Raw genomic sequence first — 24,194 nt, forward strand, 5'->3', positions numbered from 1 at the left:
AATCATGTTAAGTGATTGTTCTTGGAAGGCAAGGAATAGGTGCAATCAAGGACAATGTGAATGAGCAGCCCCACTTCTACTTTGCTGCAAGGCGAATATTTAAACTGAACTATGTATATCCACGTGCAGAAATGTAACTGTCATTGAATTCAATCAGCAGCTACAAAAGTACTTAGAAGTATGGATGATGATGTGGCTGAGTCAGCTTACTCTTCCAGGTCGTCAGCAGCAGCTCTTCTTGAGGATCTGTGTACATGTAGAAAGGACAAACAATTGTAAGGCAGTGCTCATACAAGTAGAGTAATAGTCTTCTTCCAAATAATAGTATTTATCTGTATGGTATGATAGTGATTCTGCCCTGAGCGAGTCAACAATGGGTGTGTCTTCTCTGGTCATCTGCTGAATCATGCTGATATCTTTTGAGACTTCACTCATGTTAGACAGCTGAGCTGGAACAATTCATGGACTATAAAACACTATGTTTAACGCCACTCTTCCCCCCATCACTATTTCGAACAGATGCTCTCCATTTCAACATAGGAAGCAATCACATTAAGTCAGAAATACATGGAACAGATCTCAATAAGCTCAGTAATTTAGACAGCGATATTTTGAAGCAACGGTTGAATTCGGATTTAGTACATCTTCATCAAACACACAAGCCTTCTTAAGGCAGCAACAAGTTTTTGTTTGTTTTCCTGGTTATATAGTGCCCCCTATTGGTGTCTAGCTCAAACAGTCAGGGCAGGATTCATCCTAAACAACTTGACACATTTTAAAACATTTTGCTTTGTCCATCCAACCATTTTCTACCGCTTGTCCCTTTCAGGGTTGCGGGGGGTGCTTTGCATGATGCAAATTATATCAAGTGACATGATTGTGATTATTGAGTTTAAGACATAATAAATCACTGTTTGACTCAGTGTGTGTTTTAAGTCTAAGGCCTACCTTTTATTTTTACCATTATCAGCAACATTAAACTTTTATTCACACTGTAAGGAATGCTTGTTTTCATCTATAAAGCCCTCACTTACAATCTAATTGATTATATGACCACACTTCATCATTTTTCATCCTTAATACACAAACTAATTTTATGTCATGGACAGTGTGTATTATATGTAGGCTACATGACTTGTTTTATTGACCTGATAAGCTAATTGCTTTGTGTCTATCTTAAGAATGCCGTCTTATTAAGCAAAATCAACAGTGGGGAACCAGGTGTCTAACCAGGCAGGCCAGAGAGGAACGGAGAGGCTAATGTACCTGCCTGCCCTTGGACTGTGTCCTGTCTAGGCCGGGGCTGGGAGGTTCGACACTAAAGACACATTACTGGTTACTTGATTAAGACTCATGTAAGGCAAAGCGATAGACATGGTAAAACTGTCTGGAAAAGAAGTTGTTCGGGATAAAATATATTGTGACAACCTGGTTTCAAAGGTTCATCAATAAACTGACAGATCATTTAGTGTCAATTAGAAGTGATAGATCGACAAATCCTGGGATTTCTGCGCTGGGATTAGTGGGAGGAGAGCGGCGGTGATTGAGCATGAGGGGTGACATTGAAGGGAAAAGTCCTTGCAGGCTCCAGGGGGGGCCATTACTTACTTTGTTTCAGAGAGGATCAATGCACGTGCAAAACCCCTTTTACACCTCCTGTATTTCAATAGCTTTGAGGCTGGGAATCAAGCTGGGTTACAGAAACGCAGAGAAGTGACGCACTGACCTTCTGGCGACAGGAGAAAGGAGCCAATGGTTTGGCTGGTTGGCCTGCTTGCACTGACGATGCAGTAAACTAAATAAATTACTAATCACCTGAAAGCTCTCATTCTCCCCCTTCAACTTGAGACTTAAGAAAACTGTGGCACAATGAGCAGAATGCACAAAGAAAACTGTGGCACAATGAGGAGAATGTATAACAGGGCACCTACCAATAAAAAACATGTATGTATAAAAATGTAATGACTGCCTTGATATTGTGTTATGCTCCTCCTGTAGAGTGCAGTTCGCAGAAGCACGCATGGTGTGATAAAGTGTCTGGAGCGGCCGTGATGGAGGAACTGGCTTGCTAACAGTGCCCTCCTGTGGCTGATGTATTAACCATGTCAATTACCGCCTCGCTCGTAGATGAAGACGAATGGAGAGCGGTCTGCTTACTCAGGCTCCCTCTAACCTTGCTGATTCACAGCCTGAGGCCCAAATATTCACTGATAAATAAACTCGTTCCACAGCATCAGAGTCCATTAATAACACACATAATGTGAGAGCACAGCTCACAGCCTCTAGTGCAGGCAATGGAGAAGAAGGTGAATAATGAAGAGACGTACTTGCCAGCACCTGATCCAGAACTTTCTTCTGCCCAGCCGCCCTGCCTCCTGGGGGGCTTAGTAGGCGGGCCCTGGAGGAAGAAAACAAAATATATTTGAGTAAACTGCCAGTGGGCTTGAATCATGCAAAATAACTAAAACAATGTCTATAGCTATTTCTATCAAAACTTCTTAAAGCAGGGGCCCCAACCTTTTTTGCACCACGGACCGGTTTAATGTAGACATTATTTTCACGGACCGGCCTCCCACATGTGACAGATAAATACAGCAAAAATAAGTGCATAAAAAATACAACTCTCCATAATGCTGAATTAATGGGTGCCCTGGGCTTGTTTCTTTGCAAAAAGACGGTCTCCGGCAGGTTGATTGAGTATACTACATACATACCATCAACTTGCTGGGGACAGCAGATGGAAGTTCTGGCACATTTTCATTTACATTTTATATGTTCATTATTGTGCATTATCCTATGTAACAAAGATATAACACATATGACAAATGGCGACTTCCTATCAGGAGTTTTATTATACCTCTATGAACAGGCTACCGTATTTTTCGGACTATAAGTCGCAGTTTTTTTCTAAATTTGGCCGGGGGTGCGACTTATAATCCAGTGCGACTTATGTTTTTTTCCTTCTTTACTATGCATTTTCGGCCGGTGCGACTTGTACTCCGGAGCGACTTATACTCCGAAAAATACGGTAATTGGTTTGTCTCGTGGGACAGGCGAAAGTTAAGTCACATAAAATGTGGTAATTTATAAATTATTTAATGTGTAACTCAGTCGCAAATGTCTCATGGACTGACTGTCCGACACATTTTTTAAATAACCTCTTCAAACTAGCTGTAACGGTATCAAAATCTCACAGTACGATATTATCACGGTATTAAGGCCACGGTACAATATTATTGTGGTATATGTCCCAAAAAAAATTAAAATAAAAAAAGACTTAAAAATGCTGTAGTTGGTAAAATTAAGTAGCAGGAATGTTTAGGATGAACACACTTACTGTAATTCAGTCTTTCTCAAATAGAAAGGCCTCAGGGAACATGCTTTTTTTGCCGTACCAGAATATGATGAAGCCTATGTGGCACTTGGCTTCACTGTAACCACTGTGGGAGACGAGGAAAGGCTGGTGTGTTGTAAACCTCCAATGTAAAACAATAATGTTCACTTTAGTGTCTTTCAACTTTTACTTTTTGACAAGCCGTGTCCTCCACAGTTGACATGTTAATATTAGTCTGTTTCTCAGAGAAGTTAACTAACAATTTCTCTTTTAATGTAAATACTGCACAAATTGATTTTTGGCCTCTCTGACTTCAAATGTTTGAGGAGGCGACTTGTCCAGGGTGTACGCTGCCTTGCATCGAGTGCAGCTGGAGAGCCCGCCCCCGCGACATCAAGCGAGACAAGGGGTGGAAAATGGATGGATGGATTAAGGATTTATCAAGTAGTATTTCAATGAACTCATATTTCCAGTGTTGGAACTTTTTTTTGGGTGATTACGTCCATGCGGTGCGATGTGACAGACTGGCTCTGTGTCGCCTTGAAAACGCTCCACACGAAAGTATTGCTTTGTAGAGCGCAGACTTTTTTTTACAGCCGCCAAAGAGGTTATGTTTACACCAGGGTTTGTTTGTGTGTTTGTTAGCAACTTACCATAACTCAAATAGTTATAAATACATTTTGAAGGCATTTTTTAGGAAATGTCCAAAAAAACTATTCTTCTCATCGACTACGAACCCATCGCACTTCCTGTTTACGGCGTTCGATGCCCACACCTTGGCGCCCTGCGCTGCACACAAGATTCTGGGAGATTGTTTATTTTCAGACCCGGCCAAAGCTAAACGCCAGAAAAAACTACACACCAAGATTGTGTTTGATACCGTCAGGCGTCACTGTATTATTGTGATAACTTTGAAACGGAAATACCGCTGTATCTACAATACCGTTACACCCCTACTCCAAACTAATGAGCAACCTTAAGTTTCACACTGCTGCCAGTAAGGGGAGTTCTTATCTGTAGCAGATAATCTAGAGTGATTGCTACCAGTGGAACAGACTTAGAAGCTTAATTGAAAAGTGATAAGAAGTTGGGCCCTCATATAGTTAAGATGCATTTACTTTTGAATACCCTCATGTCCGAGACCACAACATATGGAGCTCAGAGTGTGGGAACTACCAGGAGCCCTATGTAAGTCTGACCTTAAAATAGAATAACTGGGAAAAAAATGACCTTCTCCCTATCGTTCTTTGATTCTGAAAATAGTAAACCAAGTATGCATCATGATCCTGAGAGTGGGACCCTGAGAACTGCCCTTGAATGAATGCATTCCTTGCAACACAAGCACATGGGGGCACGAGACAAATGAATGTGGAAAAGAGAAAAAAAGGCCACAACATTTCTCATTACCAAATTGAGTCTGCAGAGGACAAAGTGCTCGTGAAGAATGTCTTTCATTTATGATGAAAGAGGAAAACAATTTTCATGGCTGGTTCCTTTTGGCCAAGCTATTTATAAATGTGGACGTCACTGTTAGGCACAGAATAAGGGAAGGGGACACAAACACGCAAATAGATATGACCACTTATAGTAAAAGTTTGTGTTCAACAAGCAGTCTAAATTTTGTACAATTACTGACCACAGGGATCACAAAAATGTCATTCATTCTAAAGAATTCCGTTTTGATGTTTAATCAAACTAACGATTAGGCACCTTTAATTGCCTTTTTCCCGAACAAAAAACTGCTAATGACCTCATCCAAACAAATCAGTGCCTCCAATTGCTCATTACCAAAAATGCCAGGGCTGTTAAAGCAATTAGCTCAACCCTTGTGGTTTCTAAATTAGGATTATGTGATAGTCTACACGGCTAAGAATATGTAGTGTCCGAACCGTATGAGTCCATAAAGCAGTGGCGTCTTTGTTTAAAAGGATGATAGGAATGTGACCAATCAGTTGGGTATTTCAAGCAGAAGCGGCCAGGCTTGATAAATGACTAGTGTAAATAAACCCACGACACGCTGGAAAAATGTATTGCGTTTGCCGAGCAGGTCAGAGGGGGCGCGAGAATCATTGGTGGCCGCATTGAGGAAGTTGGCCTAATTTGGGAAGATTATCTTAAAGCATGAGCATTGCTGGGATGGTTCTGCTTTGGGGGTGTTGACCGCATCACAATTTGCCAATTCAGGCAACGTGATTCAGTACACAAATGTCAGCAATAGGATTTGCTCTTTGACATTGCCCTGACACATTTTTGCATTATTAAATGCAGTACATTCTTAGACATCATTGTAAAAGGCTGCCGAGATGACCATTTTAACTGTAATACAAGTGTAAAAATAAGTTAATAGCTGTTTTGCAGACAAGGTGCAATGATGAAGAGAACAGAGGAGATCACCAATTGTGCTTTGGAAGCAAGTCTCTTCACATAAAAACCAATGGCAGTTAGGAATGGGCGATGTGGTCTAAAATCTATATTGCGTTATGTATATTGCAGCCTCCTACAACGATATATGCTACGATATATTTTTTGGTATGTAAATGATAATAGAACTATTTCAAAACGGGTTACAAAAGGTTCCTAATTTGAATGCTGACATACTGCGTCATTTCCGGTTCTATTACTTTCTCCAAACTATTATTCGGTAATCCACTTGCTAATTTACTCACTGTTTATATCTGGTTACTTTCTGTTGTAACATGTGTGTGTCTATCTACACTTTTGTTAAAATGTAACAAACACTTATTCTTCTGTTGTTTGGATACTTTACATTTGTTTTGGTCAATACTACAAATGTGGGTATCAATCCAATACGAATTAGTTACAGGGGCAGTATTGGTCACACCAATACCAATACTGATACCTAAAATTTTCAAAATCATTAAATTATTAAATTTTATCACAATTCTATACAGACAAAAACACAGGATATTTAAACATTTAAATTATTTTCTACTATAGGTTCTGATTTAAATCCTGTGGTGTTTGCCCCTAAAGCCCATCTAGGGACTGTTTTTCATGAGTTGGTAAACAATAACAAAAACACCACAATATTTTGTGAGAATAAAAAATACATTGATCTAATCGCTCTAGTATTGACCATATACTGATACTATACTTGGTATCATTACTGTTAACGTTTGTATTGATCCGCCCACCTTTGTGTAGATTAGAGAGCTGCCGGTTAGGATGGCTTATTGTATCCTCCAACGGTGTGCAGTGTAGTATGTTTAGCTATTACTCAGTCATTAGTTATAATAATCCTTGTAAGAAATGTACTTTATTTGCCGACATGGAGGCGAGGATAGTCGACTCAGATGCAGCTATGCACTGTGGAGGGACATTCCCTGCTAGCTCACTAGCGAGGACTCTATATTGCATTGAGGACAAGGTATTTCTCTGGTAGCTGCCATTTGCGGGACACAGCTAAAATGTGTCATAAACATGCATTATCACAATATAACAATAGTATTAAAAGCTCCATCATCGGCCAAATTTACATCATCTATATATGCAACCCTAAAGGCAACTAACTTGTTGGTGCGCATTTTTCTTCCTTTGTTGACAACTTTGCCATGTTGAACTGAGCAACCCTAACAGAGCTGCACACACCTATCTTAGTTGCATTAAATTACATTTTTGTTGAACGGTTTGGCTCAAATGTTTCTTCTTTGAAATCACACAAACACCAAAGAAAAAGAACACTTCAAACTAGATGGCATTATACGACAGATGTCTGGATTGTGTGCGACTTTTAAAATAGAGAATTTTGGTCCAATTACCGGTATAAGTTGTATAACGTTGTACAGGTTCCAATTGACTTTGACATTTGAAGATAAAATGCATAACACAAGCAAACAAAGAAGGTAAACATTTGTGGACATAATTTTTGTTTTTGAGCATGCAATCTACTTGAATTTTTTCAACTTCAAGAGTTACATTATTTTGAGGTGGTTCTGGAAAATACTGTCGATACAGATGGTTTCAAAACAATAACAAAAACAACATGGCAACTCAAACGTCCTAAACATACAAAAAGTCCTTCATTAAAACTTTATACCATTTTCGTTGTTGTAATTGTAATAGATTTCCATAATATGAAAATAGGCAAATGTCAACAAGTGACAGTATCAAAACAATATGATTGATGGTATAAAGTTGATTAAGGAGCCGTAACAGAAGACGCACACAGAAACCACTATGTTTGTGCAACCTACCTCCTCATCATCCTTGATTACAGCATACGTGTGAGAGACAGTGCATTTGGTGGTCAAGTTAATGCCATGGACATAAATGTATAGAATGCAAACAATCATACAGTATCATGAGATCACATACTTCTCCAGCTGAGGCGGAAGTGGAAGACTTCCTGGAGTTACGAACATCTCCAAGTGATGACTGGTCTGCAGCAGGACGAGCCCTACGACCAGATTTTGCAACCTGAAAATGCAACTTGAAAATGTTAGCATGACAGTAAATAACCCTAACGGTACATCAGACTTGCATTTAAAAAAACATGAATTTAGGGGTTTGTTTGCTTTGTTTCTATGTGCCCTACGTATGACTGGCGACCAGTTCGAAGGGTGTATCCTATTTCTTGCCCAAAGTCAGCTGAGATAGGCTAGACCTTACTTGTGACCCCAATACTGTAACTACAAGCGTTATAGAAAATGGATGTATGATAAATGTGTTCCAAATAGCAACTGCTTTTATACTTCTAACACTTGAAGTACAGTGGTAAAAACTGCAGCGGACAAACACAAACTTTACCTCAATTTCTTAAACATACTGTAATTACTAATGTGCGGCTGGATACTAAAATATTGATAACAGCCGATAACAAATCTTTATGCTCTAATATTGATTCTAAAAGCAAAATATTGATACTTTTTATACTATAATTATTTGAGATAACTTAGCCTATATCATTAACCAGGACACAGTGTATGTAACTAAATCATTGAGATTCTGTTTAAATGAAAAGTGATTAGTGGGAAAACATGTATCTATCTATCTAATATCTATCTAATATATATATATATATATATATATATATATATATATATATATATATATATATATATATATATATATATATATATATACACATACTGTATGTATGAAATAATATATGACACTACACTATTCTCTGTGATGAGGTGGCGACTTGTCCAGGGTGTACCCTGCCTTACGCCCAAATGCAGCTGAGATAGGCTCCAGCGACCCCCCGCGACCACGAAAGGGACAAGCGGTAGAAAATGGATGGATGGATGGACTACACCAGGGGTAGGGGACCTATGGCTCTCGAGCCAGATATGGCTATTTTGATGACTGCATCTGGCTCTCAGATAAATCTTAGCTGACATCGCTTAACACGATAAGTAATGAATAATTCCGCTGGTAATCACAGTGTTAAAAATAACGTTCAAAATATAAAACATTCTCATGCCTTTTAATCCATCCATCCGTTTTCTATCGCACCTGTTCTAGAAGTTGCATTAATGGTAAGAAGTATTTTATCTATTATTGGTTAGCTTCAGAATAACAATGTTATTAAAAAGAAAAAGAGACTTATTATACTCTAAAAATGTTGGTCTTACTTAAAAATGCACGCATTTAGTTGTATTCAGTGTTAAAAAATATTATATGGCTCTTACGGAAATACATTTTAAAATATTTGGCTTTCATGGCTCTCTCAGCCAAAAAGGTTCCCGATCCCTGGACTACACTAATCTTTATTAGGTTTTGATTTATTCAGCTAAAGTTTCCTAAATAATTCATAATGTAAGTGTCATTAAATTATACATAGCAATTGCAAACTTTATTTGTTTAAGAAAATTACTGGCACTTAAAATGAGTCACTCAGTATGATAAAACAGGAAGTGTATGTATCATTTTATTGTAGACTATTTGAAGACTCTACATACAGAGTTGAACATAAAAAGAATAACGCCACCATTTACCCTGTGAATTTATATTGTTTGAAGATGGATCCCCAAGAGCAGCAGCATTTGAAATAGACTACTATTTAAATTTGACCAGACAAATTAAAAGATATAATCGCATAAAATATCGATATCAGCTTGGTATCGCCAACACCAGTCTGAAATTTACTCGGTTTCGGATCGGAAAGAACAGCATTGCCAGCTATAAATACACGACAATCTAACACATTACATAGTTCGCTTAATGTTAGCGAATATGCAAGCAGGTAGAGTTACGTTAGCATTGCTAATTCTGTTTCATTTAACCTACGTATTTGAACATAATTCTGATCTGTGGCAGACATTATTGTTCTTTAGCAGTTAAAGATTACATCAGATAAACAACTATATCGTTAACTTTAAGATGAATGCTTAAGCGTTATCCTTACCTGGCCTTGTGGCTGTGTAGCTAGCATGGCTGTAACCGTGATTCGAACTAATACGCAGAAATAAACACGGTAAGCACGAATACACCATACGTCACCTCCTTGCTGCGAGTTTATCAAAACACTTACGTTTTTAACTGGCCCAATTTCTCCCAGTTGAGCGCTGTCGTCCATTTCTGTCGAGATGGCTGCGGCTAGCTAGCTAGGTCATCTTCGTAGGATGTCAACAAGCTTCACACAGCCGGGGCAACGGTTGTCATGGTAACGCTTGCTGGCAAGTACTGAGATACTCTTATGCTGTACAGTAATTAAAATGCTCATTTAGTGCTAACTTTTAGTAAAAAAAAATTTCACCTATTAAAAGAAACAAATGGGCTTTCTGTTGTACAGTACTAACCTCTAAGGCTGTCAGAATCCCATCTAGTGTCCCACTTGTGTCCACTAGATGTCAGTGTTGTGCATGTTTTAGGCATACTGAGCGTCACTGGTGAGTGCAGTTTTTTATTTTAATTATTAGTCCAGACTCTAAAACATGATGCATGCGTAATGAGTGGCATCGAGTCGGTGTTTCATGCATGTTACTCTGAATTAAAAACAGTCTTCTACCTGTTAAATCCTGAATTGGCCAACGTTTTGTTTTCTTTCTTGAAGATTACAATTTTGATTTGGGTCCAAGACAGACGTCACTTGTCCGAGCTGGGTCTACACATAGCTGGCCCTCCCTCACAAACGTCACAGCAGGAGACTATAAAGGTTGAGGGAGAGAGCGGTGATGCAGCGTTGGAGGCTGGACTGCAGGCTGAGTAGACTCCACAAGTGGACGGACAGACACTCAGTCAATGGAGAGACTGATCCCCGGTGCAGAGTGTGCAGGAAAGTGAGGGATGCGATATGCCTGTATGAGTCCAGGTGGAATGAAGAGTAGGATAAACACCTTTGGTGAAGGGTTGATGCTACTTTGCGATATGGCACGGATTTGCACTCTCGCAAATGCGCATTTTACAAAAATGACATAGCACCTGAGACCATGGGATTGCACCAGGAACAGAACTCACTCACAACCTGAATGAAAAGAGGAAAGGGGGACTCTATTCACGCCGGAATTAACTTTTGGTTGTTTTATTCTTATACCTGGCGGTTGTGAGCAGAGTGAACTATGAATCTGGGCAAAGCACTTTTGTTTTTCCTCCTTTCTAACTGTGTGACAATAATTCTGTCACTATCCACTTGCACCACTGTGGACATTGACCATATCAAGAAGAAGAGAGTAGAGGCTGTCCGGGGCCAGATTCTCAGTAAGCTTCGACTGACCAGTCCACCTCAGACGACAGGTCCGAGTCAGGTACCGTTTCAGGTTCTGGCCCTCTATAACAGCACCAAGGAGCTGATTGAGGAGCTGGGAAGAGACAGGCAGCAAAGCTGTGGGCAGGATAACACAGAGACTGAGTACTATGCCAAAGAGATTTACAAGTTCAACATGGTCAATGGTCCTCCGGAAAACAGTAAGTCCATCATTTATTCCGTTTATGTAGATCAGTTTAGACTGCATGACATATTAATTATGACCTGTTACCCATCCTCTACAGCAGGGCTATTTAACTACATTTCCAAAAAGCTAAGGACATCTCCCTTGACGATTATTCTTATTTTGAACAATATATTCCTGAAACCACTATCCTGGACACTTGATTGTTGTCTATTTGTTTTGTCAGTGTTACTAAATTAACAGGACCTTATACCAAATATCTAGTCAAAGATCCTCTATTTGACAACACTAGGATTTTTAGGAATGTGCTGCAAAGATGTAATACTCTCGTACAAGTTTTTGAACTGAACATCGCGGGCCGGTCTGTTGTCATTCCCGGGCCGGGTTTGGCCCCCTGGCCGCCAGTTGAATAGACCTGCTCTACAGCAATTCACACTAATTGAGAATATGCGCACAGTTAATCCCAATAATTTAATAGGATCCTTTGAAATGGTTAAGCATCCCTGCAAAATGATATGAATCATTTCCAAAATGTGAAAAAAGGTGAATATTGTTGTACTATTATCTCTAACACAAACACATTTCCAGCCATTCAAAAAATAACACTGGACTTCCGCTATAAAATGTGGTTACAAGCTATGAATAATGTGGGTATTAATTGTGTATGTTGGATGCTGTCATTTGTTTGAGTGCCGCCTTTACGCACTGATGCAAAGGAGAGCACAAAGTAAACAGTCTAATTGGAATGAGAACCATTCCTCATACATACCTCACACCAAAGCCATGGGAACTCCAGCCTAATTCTGACACATTCCTAAAGAGGGGGGGTGGATTCTCAGGCAGTTAGCTTCTTCTGTCCATCGCCAACTCCAATACCTCATTTCCATTTTCAGGCTTCCAGTTTCCTAATATTTTTTATTCCCTTTTATAACTCTCGCCCTTCTATTAACTCAATCTGGTTGTATGAAGCAGCAGAGTTAGCCCAGTGTTTTCATCCAATTCTCTTGTTCATCCGTGCTGGTATTTCCTGTGTAAAGTGCGCTCCGTTGATTGTTCCAGACACCAGGAACAGAAGTCCACTATAAGCAGCACTCTGAGTCTCCAGATGGAGTTAGTGTTTTAAGGTGGTGGGTGATGTCGTGCCAAGCAGTGCAGATCAACAGGTGTTTATGCTGGGCTGCGAGATTGAGCAGAGCCTCCCAGCACCAAGTCTTGAATCTTGAATCCCACCATTACAAATAGCTCAGGAGTTTATCCGCGGGTCAGGAGGTACAAGCAGAGCTCCCAAAACAAACAACAGGTCTAAGGAGTGGGACCGGTGATGGCCCATCGCCCAGGACACATCGCACAGGACTCATACTGGAGGTGATAATACGAGACATCAGCTTGACTTACTACTGGCACCGACAAAACTGCGTCTCAGTGTGGCGTATTATTACACAGAATTGTGCCAACATACATTAAGCAGCAATTTTCTCCTACTTTCCATTATATAATTATAAAGAGCAGGGCATGTTTCGCCATGTAGGAACATAATGTCTGTCACCTTGATAATTCCGTTCTTTTTCATTCCCACTGGGTATAATGACTTTTACAGTCACTTTTTTTGGAAGGCTGGAGTATGTGGGAATATAGTCAAGTTTTCACGCCCAGTTAAAAAGTTAAACACAACACTTTTTCTCTTTCCTCTCGCAATTTTTTTCTTCCTCCCCAGACACGACGACCAATATCATATATTTGCTATCTATAAGCAATAGCATCAAAGTCATATAGATGTGTCCAGATTGGCACTGAAATAATTTAGCCATTGGAAGAGTTATAAACATTGACACTGAGTACAAGCAGCTTATGTAGATCTTTTACACAGCGGCCTAATGCAAGTGCATGGGATTTTTTACAATTTGAGATTGTGTAACCAAGTGGATAATCACATCTGCACTGTCTTTTATGAGGTCAAGGCACTTCAGCAGCTGGCTTGCACCTGCAGCAATATGCTTCCTATTTCCCTTGTTTACCCCCACAAAGCTCTGGAGAGAGTGACATCACAGACTATCCCCCAGGCAACAGCAGGAAGGAGAGGAGATTCCCAATTATTTTTCTTATTTTTTATCAGATGTCGGATAGCGTAGAGGAGGATCGCCATTAATCTGTCCCCACACTACTGAACCCTCATCTGTTTTTGAAGGCCATCTTTTCTCCTGTCATCGAAAATCAACACAGCTGTTAGCTCCAATGTGGCTATGGGTGCTCGTTTTAGTGTAACAAAAGTTTAAGAATAGAAGTTAGTGGAAGCTTCATAATCAAGGACAATAAATTATGTTATTGACTGCAAATTGTTCCAGTGTCAACCAATTATTCCATAGGAAGCAGAGAATTCAATTGTTTCAGGGTCTAACGCAATGGTTCTTAACCTTGTTGGAGGTACCGAACCCCACCAGTTTCATATGCGCATTCACCGAACCCTTCTTTAGTGAAGAATAAAATATTTAGTTTTTTTTCAGATTCAAGATAAAGTTATGCGTTTTTGGTAACACTTTAGTATGGGGAACATATTCTAAGTACCGTAACAAAGACTTAATTTTGAGTTATTTGGACACTAGGGGAACATATTCTAAGTAATAAAGACTTAATTTAGAGTTATTTGGTTAGGGTTAGGGTCAGGGTTAGAGGGTTAGGGTTACAATAAGGCCATGCCGAATAAGGCATTAATAAGTATTTAATAATGACTAGTTAAGAGCCAATATGTTACTAATTTGCATGTTAATAAGCAACTAATTATTGGTGAATATGTTCCCCATACTAAAGTGTTACCATGTTTTTTTTACTGGTGCACAAAATGAACCGTGCATGAACATCACCTTGTTCAAACAACAAAACCAACACAGTGCATAAACTCACAACAAACTACACACCTGCAAATCAGTCATCTGTTGCCGTATCCGTAATACGCTGATAGGGAGAAGTTTGTATTTACACGATGAGTTGGGTGTGTTTTGACCTCCGCTGAACCCCTGAGGCCGACTCACCGAACCCCTAGGGTTCGATCGAACCCAGGTTAAGTACCACTGGTCCAACAGTTACCGTCAGAAAACTTTATTTAATACTTTACAAGGGCAAAACAAGTCAATCACTTAAAAAAGAAAACGCAAAAACTACTCAATCTTTGATGACACCTGGCAGAAGTACAATGAGAAGAATCAGCCAGCAAGGTGTTTTCAGAACAATAACGCCACCCAATTGTGTTTGATAGGTACTGCTAGAATTAATGACTAGCACTGTACCTCGATTTTTGTTAGAAATCCGTTGCAAAAGGTCTGACAAGAACCAAATCATACGAAAACAGAAGTAATCTCTTCCGTTAAGTTAAAGTTAAAGTACCAATGATTGTCACACACACACTATGTGTGGTGAAATTTGTCCTCTGCATTTGACCCATCCCCTTGTTCACCCCTTGGGAGGTGAGGGGAGCAGTGGGCAGCAGCGGTGGCCGCGCCCGGGAATCATTTTTGGTGATTTAACCCCCAATTCCAACCCTTGATGCTGAGTGCCAAGCAGGGAGGTAATGGGTCCCATTTTTATAGTCTTTGGTATGACTCGGCCGAGATTTGAACTCACAACCTACCGATCTCAGGGAGGACACTCTAACCACAAGGCCTCTGAGTAGGTTATTAGAAATAATTAAATAATCAAACTGTTTCGGACACACAACAGCATGAACAAAAAAAAGCACATTAACGAGAAAAATTATAGTTTTTTATGCAGAAAACAAAATTAAATACATAGAAATGTCAAATGAAATTAATAATTTAACTTCACTTTTACTTCTATTGAAGACTTCTGTTGGCGATTAGAGGAGAGGTACGTTCGTACTTTGCTGTGAGTTCTTTTTTGTAGAGAATAATAATAGTTTCATACGCAGAAAACAATATAAAATACATAGAAATGACAAATGAAATGAATGAATGAACTTTGCATTTACCTTTATTGATGCTTGTGTTGGCGATTATTGATTTTATTATATAGTGCTTCTCACCATCTTCATCAAAGTGCTGGTAGTCACAACTCTCTTTGGCTCCACGTTGGCTTATTTTGCAGCCAAACTCAATCATTTAAAACGCAGAGACTGAATTACCAACACAAGGCATTGTTTGTGTACTCGCGGGCAAACAAACATTATGCGCAACGTTTGGCTGACGATAACTGAAGCAAAATATGTTATAAAACCAGGGCATATTTTTGGCTAACATTTTTATTAAAAACAGAATCACACAAAAAGTGGAAGCATTAGTGTATGTACTTGGTAAAATCACTTTGTGCACGTAATTGATATTTCATCATCGTAGTTATTTATGTGACATTTTTGGAGCATTTTTGCTTCTGTTCCTTCTCTGGTAAATTTCTGTGGTGGCGTCACAACAAAGCCAAAGAAAAAGTACAACAAGATTGGTGTGGTAATCCCTTAGAGTACAATTTACCTAGGAGCTGCTGGACATAGAGCCTTTTAACCACATGATTAAATGTGTTAGCTACAGTTAAAGTTCGATATAACGCGCCCAATATGTTTTTTATAACGCTATCGTGCCGTGGATCCCAAATGTTTGCCCGTTTTTTTTCCACCAATGTCAATCACCTTGTTTTTCACCAAATTATAGCGTATTTACAAACTTACTGTCATAACGGGTCCCTCCTGGTCATATCCTGTGTTGGTTTACTCTACATGACAGTTACTTGTCTTCATTGCTGCACTTAGACCTTCTTTTTATTTGACATTGGTGACTCTTTGAGTTCCAGTTAGCTTCACGGTAGGCTAATGCCCTGTATATTTTTGTGCCATTCTCGTCACATCTCGTGGGTGCACTATCCACCAAACAGGTTTAGGCAGCCGGGCTACATTGCATATTTTATTCCAAAAAAAAGGGGTAAAAAAATAAAGATTTCCAAACCACACGATCTCGGGAATAAGGTGATCGGTATTTTACAGACCCCAAGGACTGCGTTAAATCTAACTTTGAGTATACTGTGACCCCCGAGCTATGGTAGGCCTTAAAGGGGCTGTTTGTAACATTTACACACATGTCTAGAGGGCACTTACTTTCCAACGTTATATCCCGCCCTCTTACGTACTCTACGTACGTACATAGTACATGCACGTGCATTAGCTTTGGATGTTCTTTGCTAATAATACTGATTTGGATAGTTAGCATTAGCTATCATTGAATGCATAACAACATGACTGCATATTGTTTGTTGCTGCTCTTGGACTGTTTTTGTATGCGTGCATGCACTCCCTGTGCGTACATATTGCCGAGAGTAAACCACATTTTTACACAAACTTAGTAATTGTGAAAAATATAGACAGTTTTAAAACCAATATGTTCTGTTAAGCCACTAACGGTAACATAACCTAGCTAATGGTGGTGTTGTTTACATTGTTTGCTTTAAAAACATTTAACTGTTAGCAAGTTGCGAACAGCCCCTTTAAGTCATTATAAATGTCAAATTTAATGAAAAAATCTTATACTTTGACGCTGTTGTTTCTCAGGAGATGGTCAGAGACACTTCCGCTTGCTTACAGGAAGTTGCTCTTGGTGTTGCACAGTTTGTGTTATGAATTTTGTGTTTTCACCGTTGTATTTAGTGTTGTTTCTAGTGGTAGTCAAGATTGCCATGACATATTTTAGTGTTAGCCGCCCAGGATGTGCGGGCCTCAATTACATTACTATAAAGTTAAGTAGAGGGCCACAAAATATGAGCTGCGAGTTTGGGACCCTTGTTTTAGACGCTAACTCAGCAATAGTCTCACGAGGTTCTCTGACCAAAATATTAGGTTCAAACTGTTCGACTTTAGTAGCTTCTACTGTAAAAGGTCGTTTGCTTCAGCTGTTTGTGTCAGCATGTGACTCATTCCAATATTGGGTCATAAAATTAGTACATGTATTTCATTTTTAATTATGCAAGCAATCTCCTCAGCTTGCCGACATGGAACAAATTACCTTTCAGACCCTTGGCAAAAATAAGCCATAATGTGAAATCCACCTAAAACCAATGCAATGGGAAAAATGAGGTCATCCAAAAGGAAACCAAAGACTTGATTAGAATTTCTAATCTCCACTCCAAAAGGGGGCTTTTTGCCTCCAGTGGGGGCAATGAGTGAGTGGAGCAAAGGGCTACTGAGGTTCCCTCCTCGTAGATTGTGTGGAAACACTGGACTGATATGTGGCAGGGGATACATGCAGAAAAGGTCACCTATAAATAGGAAGGGTTTTGAAAAAAAAGGTAGTGGAAATATCAGATAAAGAGTGTAAGGACACTGGAATAGGATTATGGGTCAAATAAAGTACTCTGACATGTTTCTAGGATGACACAGATGTTTTTATGAGTTTCCAAAAGGTGTGATTACCCCCTCTCAATAGATTTAAAGATGAGGGTGATAAATTAGCCAGAGCTTGGCTGTAAATGACTGTTTCCACTTTGCTTGTAAAAAGCTTGCTATGTGCTTGCTTAGCTCCTCGCCGCATGTGCCCGGCTCATTGAACTAATAAACTATCAGGTGATATGATGAAAAGAAGGGCGAGCCTTGGGTGCAACAGGAAGCTTTTCAGATACAAGCACAATGTGGCCCTTTATGTTCCCTTAAATGTCAAGCATGCCACACTATCAAACGTGCACGCGCCACTAAGGTGGATTACAAGTTAGCGCTTGCAGGGCATGTGGAGTCGTTTGCCGCCTTGCTGCTTGCCGGGATGTTGTCCTGTTCCAGCACGTGGGCCCACACGTTCCTGAGCCAGAGCCGAGACTCTCTGCTTCTTGGGAAGATTTGGGCTTCTGTCTGAGCACCCTTGGAGCTCCAGCATAAGCGGGAAGGGCATGTTAGTGCAGCCACGTGGGGAATTTGGTTTGCGTTGCCGCTCGAGTCACGCGAGGCATAAGCAGATGCTGCATAGCAAGAACCGCATCCTTTGCTTCATCCATCCAGCGTCTGACAGCTGACGTTACACCCTGAACTCATCACGCGCCAATCACAGCTTCAATTTAATTATGATCCCTCTGACACAATGAGTTATGGCTTTTTCCAGAAGTGATCAGTTTAAAAAGTCAGACGAAAACTGCATACAAAGACAACCAAAATAATTTGTTCTCTAAGAAATAATTTAATCTAATGAAGCCTTTCCAGACACCCAACAATATGAACACAGAACCCATTGTTTAATAATTATAATTATAGTGTGACATGCAGATAACAATGCAAGATACATATAAATGTCAAACGAAATGATTAAATGAAAATTGAACATCACTTTTACTTTACCAACATTTGCATTTTAAAGTATAGGACATTTTTTTTAAATATATTTTAGTTACTGGCATGCTTTTATTTTGAAGCCTGACATTTTTATAATCTTTTGGATGTGTGTTACGGTGATTTTTACTGAATGGTGCTGAGGCCGAGTGAACTGGAAGCTGTGACGCTCCAACTGCCAGCAGTACCAGATTTATTTTTCTTCATTGAAGGTAAAAATAACGACGCAGGAAGACGTCTGAAAAGAAAGCGAAAATATATGAGTTTCTGGGGGGAAATAGGAGGGTTGACAGGTGTGCTTTTATCTTCATTGAAGACTCTTGCCAGTGAAAGAGAGCAATGTGGACACCACCTTCGTACACTTAGCTCAACCTTTAACTGCACTAGTGTTGTCTTTTGCAGGCTTGACATATTTACCAGTAATCAGAATTGAATAGAATATAATGGAAAGCCTTTTATCGTCAACATATGCATGTATAGTGAGATTAAAAGCAGCTGCTTCTCTGGTGCAGTTATGCAACGGAAAACAGAATAATGGAAAGAAAAATAAAGGTACAAAATAAGAATAGCGCAATTGGATAAAGAAAACAAATAAGCAATAAAGGGTGCATTGTTCTGATTATATACATGTATAGTACAGTGACGTGCGGTGAGGTTCATGACTGGTGAGGCACTGACTTCATCACAGTCAGATTTACAAACATATGAACCCTAAAAAGTATCTTATTCACCATTTGATTGGCAGCAGTTAACGGGTTATGTTTAAAAGCTCATACCAGCATTCTTCCCTGCTTGGCACTCAGCATCAAGGCTTGGAATTGGGGGTTAAATCACCAAAAATGATTCCCGGGCGCGGCGCCGCTGCTGCCCACTGCTCCCCTCACCTCCCAGGGGGTGATCAAGGGGATGGGTCAAATGCAGAGGACACATTTCACCACATCTAGTGTGTGTGTGACAATCATTGGTACTTTTAACTTAACTTTAACTTTACACATACAAACTGTAGCACACAAAAAAGCACATTTAATTAAAAAAAGGTTATTATGGTCTGACCTTTACTTATAAGTGCGGGAACAGTGGTGTTCGTGTTGGAGGAGTTGTGAATGAATGAAATATGAAATCCGTGCTGCAGTCTGCAGGTGTACCTAATGTTGTGTCCCTGCAGTCGTTCACGGCTCCTCCGACGCGAGGATTGTTGTTTTTGCACTTTTTGGCTTCTTGTTAAGTTTTTTTGGGTGGATTCGGTCTTGCACGTGGAGGGTTTGGGTGTGGCTTTGGTTGGTGTGGCGCTCCCGTCGGGGGGTGCATTAACCGGCACCAGGAGGCGGGATTACTGCGAGCATCAGCCAGTGCGTCTTCGCAGCAGTTTTATGATTGCTCAGCACAAGAAATACGTTACACACATACAGTTGTTGACAAAATACACTGTACATTATATACCTCAGCTAACTAAACTATGGAAATGTATAATATAATTCATATAGTAATACGGTCTCACTGCACAGCAGGCCAGCAGTTAGCCGAGTCATTGCGCAATCCATGTTGAGGCACTGAGTGATGTGCCTCAACTGGCTGCTGATCACCGCACCGTCTCTTCTCAGTATTTGAACGGCAAATGTGAAAATTCAGCGATTTTGAATAAAAATAATCTAAAACTGGTGAAGTTAAATGGAAAATAACTTTATAGTATAATCACTGAATACATATAACAATTAAATACATTTTTTTTCTTTTTACATTTTTTTTCTTTCCATGATGGCAGGTGAGGCCCCGCCCACCTGCCTCTAGTGACCGCACGTAACTGGTATAGTATATGTGGGTTGTTGCACATGTACATTCATTAACAAATATAAATATTGCACAGATTGAATGGTTTCACAGTAATAATGAGTTTTTTTAATAAATCAGAACAATGTATGTATGTTGACATTGTTTTTTTCATACTTCATCAAACCGCTTTTATGTTGGATAGTTCAAAGTGATGTTGAGCTCCTTCTCTGAGCAGCATTTTGCATATGAATATAACACTAGCATGGAAACAGGATCTTAAAACATTCAGAGATAATCCCACCCTCAAGCATAACGTTAATCGATTGCTAATTTCCCTATGTTCATGTCTGCTTTGCTGAACATGAGTTTAAAGTACAGTGTCTGAAGAGGCTCAAAAAGTTCTTAACGATGTTCTTATAGATTTCCCTTACAGGATTGTTAATGTCCAGTCTGGTAGAAGAGACCTTATCTACAGTTCCACTGGTTTTGGGCACAAATATTTGAATCCATGTTGTAGCAATGCTCATGAGCAAAAGGAGAATATGCAAACAAAAAAAAGGACCATTTTAAAACCTTTTTCTGTGCTGCATTAACTCCATCCGAGAAAATACTCTGAAAAATCAAATAAATCACCAGAAGATAAACAAGAATATCCTTGGAAAATGGGCTTTAATAATAACCTATCCGATGAGGTAATGAATAAAAGCTTGGAGGATGTGTGCCAAAAGCAACATTTCAACTTGGAGTCCCTACTGTTTGAGTCATGCTTTTCCATTTTACCTGCAGATGACCTCCCTTACTGCCCAAAGGGAATCACCTCCAAGGTATTTCGCTTCAACGTCTCCACCATGGAGAAGAACTCCACCAACTTGTTCAGGGCCGAGTTTCGAGCTCTGAGGATCCCCAATCCCGCTGCCAAGAAAAACGAACAGAGGATTGAGCTCTACCAGGTGTGTGAACTAGCCAGTGCCCCCCACCACTCTCCTCCTCCTTCCACCAGGTCCAGCAGTGACAGAAAATCATTTTATGTTAGTCCAACTCTGCTGCGCTGATCATTATTCCAGATTGTGCATTTAAAAAGCCTTTTCGGTTACTAATCCGCTATTGCTTTTTTTCAATGTCGACATTCAAAGCTGCCGTCCTTCTTTATGAAAGTTACTCATCATCTACACCTGCGTTTGTGTGGGTTTAAGTGTTTTTGTGGCATGGAGTTTTCTTGATTCGGTTTCCTCATTAACCTCCCGTGGGAGGTTCGGAGTAATGATCGGGTGGCTACATTTCCTGCGATTCCAGACTACTCTGAATGCAGACTGTCCGGCCCACTAGATTGTTTCCAGGGACCCATTAAGAGATAGAGCCATGGTGACCCACTGAGGGGGGATCAATGGAGCTTGTTACTTACCCCCCCCCCCTCACACACACACACACACACTGCCCACTCTCACACACTTTTACACCAAAGTTGCCGGCCCTCGGACCCTCGTTGCCACAGGAAGTTATATTACATTCTGATATTGTTTGGTAACACGGTTAGGCTCAAACACACTAGGGGCTTCAATATTCCACATGAAATAATGACAATGATCTGTTCCAGTCAAGGCCATCATGAAATGTATTAAAGTTAAAGTTAAAGTACCAATGATTGTCACACACACTAGGTGTGGCGAAATTTGTCCTCTGCATTTGACCCAACCCCTTGTTGTGAAGTGAAGTGAATTGCATTTATATAGCACTTTTTCTCAAGTGACTCAAAGCGCTTTACATTGTTCACCCCCTGGGAGGTGAGGGGAGCAGTGAGCAGCAGCGGTGCTGCGCCCAGGAATCATTTTTGGTGATTTAACCCCCAATTCCAACCCTTGATGCTGAGTGCCAAGCAGGGAGGTAACGGGTCCCATTTTTTTTTTTTATAGTCTTTGGTATGACTCAGCCGGGGTTTGAACTCACAATCTACCGATCTCAGGGCGGACACTCTAACCACTAGGCCACTGAGTTAGCTATACTTAGAAGTAAAGGAAGTTAACCTAGGTTTTAATTAGTGTTGTCAAACGATTACATTTTTAAATCAGATTAATTACAGTTTGCTGTGGATTAATTTTGATTAATCACTATTAAATATCATTTGTTTTTAATCTATAGCAATCATGTTTTGTGTTACACAAGCAAAGAGAGTCAAGAAAGATGGGAATATGGTGTATATGCACCTAATTTGTTTATTAAACACCTTTACCATCATGTTCATGTCAACAACATAATAGTGGTATCAAATGATGCCATTTTGAAAATCAGAATAATCACATTTTTGTATTTTGATTCATCGTGATTAGTTGCAGTAAATTACTTGCGTGTATAATTCAAATTAACTTTAATAGCCGTGTTATGCAAAACACAAACGTTCACAGCAGAGGACGCTGTTTCTTGGGGGGATAAAAGATGACCCGGATTTTTGTGATCTGTTTTTTTGAAAAAATGTTAGTCATATTTCTGAGCTGCTCAACAGTTAACGTCTCTTCCATAAATGTTAATTTGCTGTATCTTAAAATGAGCGCCATAACTCCTCCCTATTGTTTGTTAACTTGCCAATGACCCTTTAAGACAATGCTATCAAACTCATGGCCAAGGGGCCACATCTGGCCCGCCACATTATTAATCTGGTCATCCACATTTATTATATGGCCCACCACATCATTTATGTGGCCTGCGAAAGGCTGGAAAATAGCAGTTTCTGACTAAATGTATTTGTTCTTTAAAACTGTGGCATCTAATAATCAACCATTTGTGTAGCAATATATATTCACATATATTCACTGTTACACGTGGCCCTTTGAGGGCAACCATAATTGCGATGCGGCCCTAAAAAAAACAAGTTTGACAGATACTTTTTTTAGGATTCCTGTGTCACAGCTGCATCTATCTCGAGGTCACTGGTGTGTGTGAGTGACAGGAAGAAAAGCTATGACTCTTATGGAGAAGTTGTTCGGTCGCGCTCACAACATGCATGCAGCGATGGGTCCGCCCCGTGTGTCACACTGAGCAGAAGAGGGAGGGAGGGGTTACACACTACACGGTGAGCATGAGCACACATGAGTGGGGGAGGAGAGAGAATGAAATATAAAAACTAGGGATGTCCGATAATGGCTTTTTGCCGATATCCGATTTTCCGATATTGTCCAATTCTTTAATTACTGATACCGATATCAACCGAAACCAATATAAACCGATACTGATATATACAGTCGTGGAATTAACACATTATTATGCCTAATTTGGACAAATAGGTATGGTGAAGATAAGGTCCTTTTTTTAAAATACTAATAAAATAAAATAAGATAAATAAATTAAAAACATTTTCTTGAATAAAAAAGAAAGTAAAACAATATAAAAACAGTTACATAGAAACTAGTAATGAATGAAAATGAGTAAAATTAACTGTTAAAGGTTAGTACTATTAGTGGACCAGCAGCACGCACAATCATTTGTGCTTACGGACTGTATCCCTTGCAGACTGTATTGATATATATTGATATATAATGTAGGAACCAGAATATTAATAACAGAAAGAAACAACCCTTTTGTGTGAATGAATGGGAATGGGGGAGGGAGGTTTTTTTTGGGTTGGTGCACTAATTGTAAGTGTATCTTGTGTTTTTTATGTTGATTTAATAAAATAAAAAAAAATTAAAAAAAACCTGATACCGATCATTTCCGATATTATATTTTAAAGCATTTATCGGACATCTCTAATAAAAATGTACATAGTTCGATATTACATGCTGGAAAGGTGAGGAAATCAGCAGTAAGAAACATAAGCTGAGTCACTTTGTGTTTCTCGATGCCAGTCTTTTCTAAAAAAAAATGGCAAAAATGTACCTGTTGATGTTGCTTTCTCTTTAACTTTTGCACATTAAAATAAAAAATATAAATGTATGATATAGTGGGT

At 39.6% G+C, this 24,194-nt stretch overlaps 2 protein-coding genes across 3 annotated transcripts in view; one reads left to right on the forward strand and one right to left on the reverse strand.

The window, feature by feature from the left end:
* Positions 1 to 10,123, reverse strand: part of ift43 (intraflagellar transport 43 homolog (Chlamydomonas)) — a 22,408-nt gene extending 12,285 nt beyond the window's left edge. The window contains exons 1-4 of one of the 2 annotated variants that reach the window (XM_061968742.2): positions 9,831 to 10,123; positions 7,670 to 7,771; positions 2,328 to 2,398; positions 211 to 246 (exon numbers count right to left, since the gene is read on the reverse strand). In XM_061968742.2, coding sequence (XP_061824726.1) covers positions 211 to 246; positions 2,328 to 2,398; positions 7,670 to 7,771; positions 9,831 to 9,875 — 254 coding nt within the window. In that variant the 5' untranslated portion in view covers positions 9,876 to 10,123. The remainder of the gene's footprint in view (positions 1 to 210; positions 247 to 2,327; positions 2,399 to 7,669; positions 7,772 to 9,830) is intronic. The other variant, XM_061968743.2, reaches the window with a different exon arrangement.
* A 338-nt stretch (positions 10,124 to 10,461) lies between these two features.
* tgfb3 (transforming growth factor, beta 3) overlaps positions 10,462 to 24,194 on the forward strand; it is a 36,940-nt gene continuing 23,207 nt past the window's right edge. Inside the window, exons 1-2 of the mRNA XM_061968741.2 lie at positions 10,462 to 11,203; positions 21,044 to 21,207. Of these exons, the coding sequence (XP_061824725.1) occupies positions 10,858 to 11,203; positions 21,044 to 21,207 (510 nt within the window). The 5' untranslated portion in view covers positions 10,462 to 10,857. The remainder of the gene's footprint in view (positions 11,204 to 21,043; positions 21,208 to 24,194) is intronic.

This window comes from Nerophis lumbriciformis, linkage group LG08 (genome assembly GCF_033978685.3).
Source record: "Nerophis lumbriciformis linkage group LG08, RoL_Nlum_v2.1, whole genome shotgun sequence".
Classification (NCBI taxonomy): domain Eukaryota; kingdom Metazoa; phylum Chordata; class Actinopteri; order Syngnathiformes; family Syngnathidae; genus Nerophis; species Nerophis lumbriciformis.